The 5,303-nt window shown below is 35.1% G+C and overlaps 1 protein-coding gene across 3 annotated transcripts in view; it reads right to left on the bottom strand.

Annotated features, from left to right (window-relative positions):
* Positions 1-1,228: 1,228 nt before the first annotated feature.
* LOC106879951 (uncharacterized) overlaps positions 1,229-5,303 on the bottom strand; it is a 143,466-nt gene continuing 139,391 nt past the window's right edge. For all 3 annotated transcript variants that reach the window (XR_001410684.2, XR_008266755.1, XM_014929711.2), the window contains one exon: positions 1,229-4,147. Coding sequence is in view for 1 of the 3 variants with exons in the window: in XM_014929711.2 (XP_014785197.1) it covers positions 4,032-4,147 (116 nt within the window). In the remaining 2 variants the exon portion in view is untranslated. The remainder of the gene's footprint in view (positions 4,148-5,303) is intronic.

Raw genomic sequence — 5,303 nt, 5'->3', positions numbered from 1 at the left:
AGATAGATAGATAGATAGATAGATAGATAGATATGCCTCCTGTTAACTATTAATTAGTCTTCTGCCAAGTTTTCCAAGTAGGGTGAAGTGAATATCATAGTATTCTCTATATAATAACAGAAATTGATTTCTTATTATAGGATCAACATATATTATGAGACCAATAAATAGGACCAATAAACCCACCCAAGGAAGACGTGATGTAGTTATAGAAGAGTACAAAACTATATACTTTAATGCTGTTAAACTAGTAGTGTAAAGTAGTGATCCTTACTTCTACATGGATTGTTAATAATTTGATTACCTAGATCCTTTTACTTGACTGGTACTGATTTTATCTGGCGAACTAACGATTTTACAAGCTCTCCACCTCAATTGTTTCAAATTTTGCAGCAAGACCAACAGTTTTGACAAGAGAGAACAAATGGATTACATCGGCACCAGTACTCAATTGACTCTGATTTGATCGACTCCGCAGCGGCATTTGAACTCAGAACATAAAAAGCCGGAAGAGGTGCTGATAAACATTTTACCCAGTCCGATAACGATTCTGACAAATCATCCGCTTCACTCTTTTCAATTTTTAGCACAAAACCAGCAATTTTGAGCCGAGGGGTGCAAGTCAGTTATATTAACCCCAGTATTTAAGGCGTAGTTTATTTTATCGACCCCTAAAGGATAAAACGCAAAGTTGATTTCAAAGTGTTCGGGCAGTTGATAATAGTGCAAAAATTGTTATACAATTGCAACAGAATAAGGCTATCTCTTGTAACTTCAAATGACTACTTTAGACTGAAATGCTGTGCGCTGTAACTTATTTACTTTATGCGTAAATCAGATTTCGGTTAGGACATCCCATCATGCCTGAAATATGATAAGGTCTGTAATTTTAAAAAAAGCCAATACTGATATTACAACTGATGTTTTATTCAGGAAATATAATTAAAATTATTAATAATCAAAAACCAAAGGAAAAACTGGCAGTAATATTGTTATTTGAATTGTCATTATGTTTGTTTATATCAGAGTCACAGGAGCAGCAACGGGTGGAGTAGTTTACTCCAGGTCCCTGTATGAGAGGGTTCATAATTTCCTTTGGCTTGTCATTCCGGGGAGTGCGCCAGAAGTGTCTTTGTTCCGGACACTGAGAGAATGGTTGAGCATGGCATAAAATGTTTAGCGTCATTTCTTTCAGCCCTTTACGTTCTGAGCTCAAATCCTGCTGTGGTTAATTTTGTCTTTCATTTTTTTTTTTCGGAATCGTTAACATAAAGAACCATAGATATACTCTCTGTCACTAAATCGTTTTTTTTTTCTTGTTTTGTTTTGTTTTATTTTTCGACACAGTACATATTCAATGAGCTCTTCGTCTTTCGATAAAATAAACTGTGAGTTGAGGGGATTTCACTGCTATTTCTAGCAGATGCGCGCTAACGTTCCTTCGATTGCACGTGATACCCGAATTAAGTTTTACTTGGCGGAAATTACATCCTGCTGATGAATTTCACTTTCCAACGTCTTTACACATTTCATTTAGTCACAACGAGGGGAAATACACCAGCTATATTTTATAAACACGAACAGCAGCCACTTTAATACGTGGATACAATGTACATGAAGGGAATTTATGAATTAATTATTTAAATTGAAATATTTGATATTAATAACTTCTAATCGCACAACTGATTGATAATTTAATATAATTGATTAATTACGATTTTTGAAATGGGTCTATCACAGATTAGATTTGACATTTACGAAATTGTAAAAATTAGAAAATTAAAGCCGAAACATGTGTTCAGACACGCATGCAATCACTCAAATACGCATAGTCACACATATTGATTGCATGTATGTGTGTAATTTCCCTTATGTATTTTCTCTATGTACTTCATATATATATATATATAGAGAGAGAGAGAGAGAGAGAGAGAGAGACAGACAGACAGACAGACAGAGAGAGAGAGAGACAGACAGACAGAGAGAGACAGAGAGAAGTACTTACATGTATACATACATACATACATACATAGAAAGATATACAGATAGAGAGATGGACAGACAGACAGACAGACAGACAGACAGGCAGACAGGCAGACAGACAGATAGATAGACAGGCAGGCAAACAGACAGATAGACAGACACACATATATATAGATAGATAGATTGAGCCAATCATTCATTAATTTATGCGTTATTCATACATACACATATACATGAATATACACATGCACGTGTACATACATACTCACAGTTATGGCTCTTTGTTTTCAGTGGTGTGTGTGAATGTAGTATGTGTGTATGTGTGTGTGTACATGTGTCTACAATGTGACTTACGTCAGAATGTGTGTGTTTGTATTTAAGTGTAAGACATGCCAGTGGCTTACCTAAATCAGCATTCGACCGTATTGTTTTCTCATATGGGACAAGGTCAGGCAGGAGATTACAAACAGATTAATTAGTTTCTAAATGACATCAGTTTGACACATACTATTACACTTAAACTGCTGTCCTCTCAATCGAAAATTCATTTCACTTATTTGACGTTTTTCTTTTTGCATGTCAGAGGTGTATTCATTGTTATAAACTAACGTTTCTCAACAATATAAATCAATATGTTTCTATTATAAGACGGAAGGCCTGCATTTTGGGGGACTGGGCTAATCAACTATATCAACCCCACTGTTCATCTGGTACTTATTTCATTGCCCCCCCCCACCCCGAAAGGATGAATGGCAAAATCAAACTCGGAGGTATTTGCTCTAATACGTAAAACCGGATGAACTGCCGCAAGGCATTTTGTCCGGCGTGCTAACGACTCTGCCAGTTCACCGTCTTCATATAAATTCCTAATAATCTTTCTACTATAGGTACAAGACAAGAATTTTTTTTCGGGGGGAGGGGGAATAGTCCATTATATTGACTCAGTACTCGACTATTACTTATTTCATCGACCCCCAAAGAACGAAAGGTACAGTCGACTTCAGCAGAACTTAAATCGAGTACGTAAAGATGAGTGAAACGCTGCTACTCGTTTTATCCGGTGTGCTGACGATTCTATCAAGTCGCCGCCTTCATATAAATCCCTAACAGTCTTTCTTCTATAGGCACAAGACCTGAAATTTTGTGGGAGGAAAAATAGTGCATTAAACTGACTCCAATGCTCGAGTAGTACTTATTTTATTGACCCTTAAAGAATGAATTGCAAAGTCGACCTTGACAGAATTTGAAAGTAAAGACAGGTAAAATGCCGCTAATAATCATTTAAGCCGGCGTGCTAAAATTCTGCTACCTCGCCACCTTATTTAAGTCTCTAATAAAATCCTTCTTTCAAACAAGGAAAATGATATTGTAGAATATTCATGAATTACCCAAGAGCATGACATCATAGTGCTCTGTGTGGTTAAAAAATTAGTTCCGCAATTACATGGTTCTAGGTTAGGTCCGCTGCTCAACTCATTGAAAACGTATCCACAATCTTTGCCTCAAGGTCAGCCAAGCTCTTTTCAATGAAAAGAGTTGGTTAGACAAGCAACTAGAAGAAAGTCTGTTTGGGTGGTACATAAATTTATGTAACAGACCCTTATCGATCAGAAAGTTAATTAACACCACCTGGTTCCTTGCATACGTTTTAAGAAGTTGAATTTTTAACATTTGAGTTACGTTCGGGCTGATCATATATTTCTTCGTTTATTCAACTAGACAGAGTTCTTCCACCTCTGAGAAAGCCTTAAAAAAATGAACGGAATTGGTTTTTTTTAATGAAAATGAAATGGATCCTTTCCACTCATTAGGAGATGTAGTCTTGCTTTATGGTGCTCGCAGCAGGGGACACTGATTCTGTTTGCATTAGAGATAAATTTAGAAATATATTTAAAATGTTATCAGTTAATGGTGAGTTCTAGTAACCTAATAACTTTTCTTAATCATTGATATAGGACAAATAAATAAATAATAACTCTGGAAACTACGTGTGCCATAAGTGTTTTCATTTTAAGAGTTATCCAATGAAAATCGATGCAATGAATATATCACTCCACGGTAGCTTGGTTTAGTAGAAATATCAGTGAAATCTCCCTTGAATCAGATCTCATCATTTTAGAAAAAGTAAGGTCACGTCCGATAGTATAGTCCCGCGATATAATCTCTGAAAATAAGACAAAATGGAATTTTTTTTTATATAAATAAAGGCACACACTTACAGCTCACCTGAAGCTAAGTAACAATAACAACAACGACAAACATAAGCTAGACATCCTAAGAATGAAATTGAGTTAAACACAATTTTCTTCTGCGATATATCTATTATTCATGCTTTACAGAGACTTGCGGGAAAAAAAAAACTCGACGCACACTTGGAACATCAAAAGCTTAATTATTTAATGATTTGTACAATATATGTGTTTGATTTACATTGACTAAGCAAATAGTGAATCATCTTATTCCTAATTGTTTCTTACTGGTATCTGTTTTGATAAAGCGAAAAGGAATGAATAACAGACTACTCGACAATATTTTAAATGAGAACCGACTAAGATGGAATGTTACAGAAAAAGCATGTAACTTCATTCTTTGCTAGCTCGGTCATGTATACCTTGTGAACTCATACAATCATATTGACTTCATTATAACTAATCACGACAACTCTGTACGATATATGAGAGAAAATTAATGATGCGTGATGTTCTCGGCGGCATTAATGGTATAAGTGACCTTGGATCAAACAAGAATCAAAGTCACATCAGAATTTGAAACGTACTCCGAAAACAAAGATGTATTCTATTTAAACAATAAAATCATAAACATCTAATAGATGTACGTAACCTACAGATGCAAAGTGTCCCTCGTACCTATTTGTCGAGCCCATAGAAGTTTGAAGGTGGTTTAGAACTAATAAGTTAAAGATACATAATTCAAACTGGAATGATTTTTTCCAGCATTCAAAAGATTATGTCAGCCACCGGTATTCAGGTATTTTTATATGCAAAATAAAATCGGTTTTAAATTTTGGCACAAGGTAGGTAATTTCGGACAGGGCGTAAGTCGATTAAATCGTCCTCAGTGCCCGACTAGTATTTATTTTATCGATCCTGAAAGGATGAAATGAAAAGTCGACTTCGACAGAATTTGAACACAAAACGCAAAGGCGTGCTAACGATTCTGTTAACTCTCCTCTTTATATGTCAAGTAATATTGGCTGCAAATTTGATATATCATGTAGATAATAGAATTAGTATAAAAGAACTTAGTTTTTCACAATACACACACATACATATATATATATATATATATATATATATATA

This window comes from Octopus bimaculoides, chromosome 2, assembly GCF_001194135.2.
Source record: "Octopus bimaculoides isolate UCB-OBI-ISO-001 chromosome 2, ASM119413v2, whole genome shotgun sequence".
Lineage (NCBI taxonomy): Eukaryota > Metazoa > Mollusca > Cephalopoda > Octopoda > Octopodidae > Octopus > Octopus bimaculoides.
Note: the sequence above shows the minus strand (reverse complement) of the source record. Positions and strands in the feature narration are given on the sequence as shown.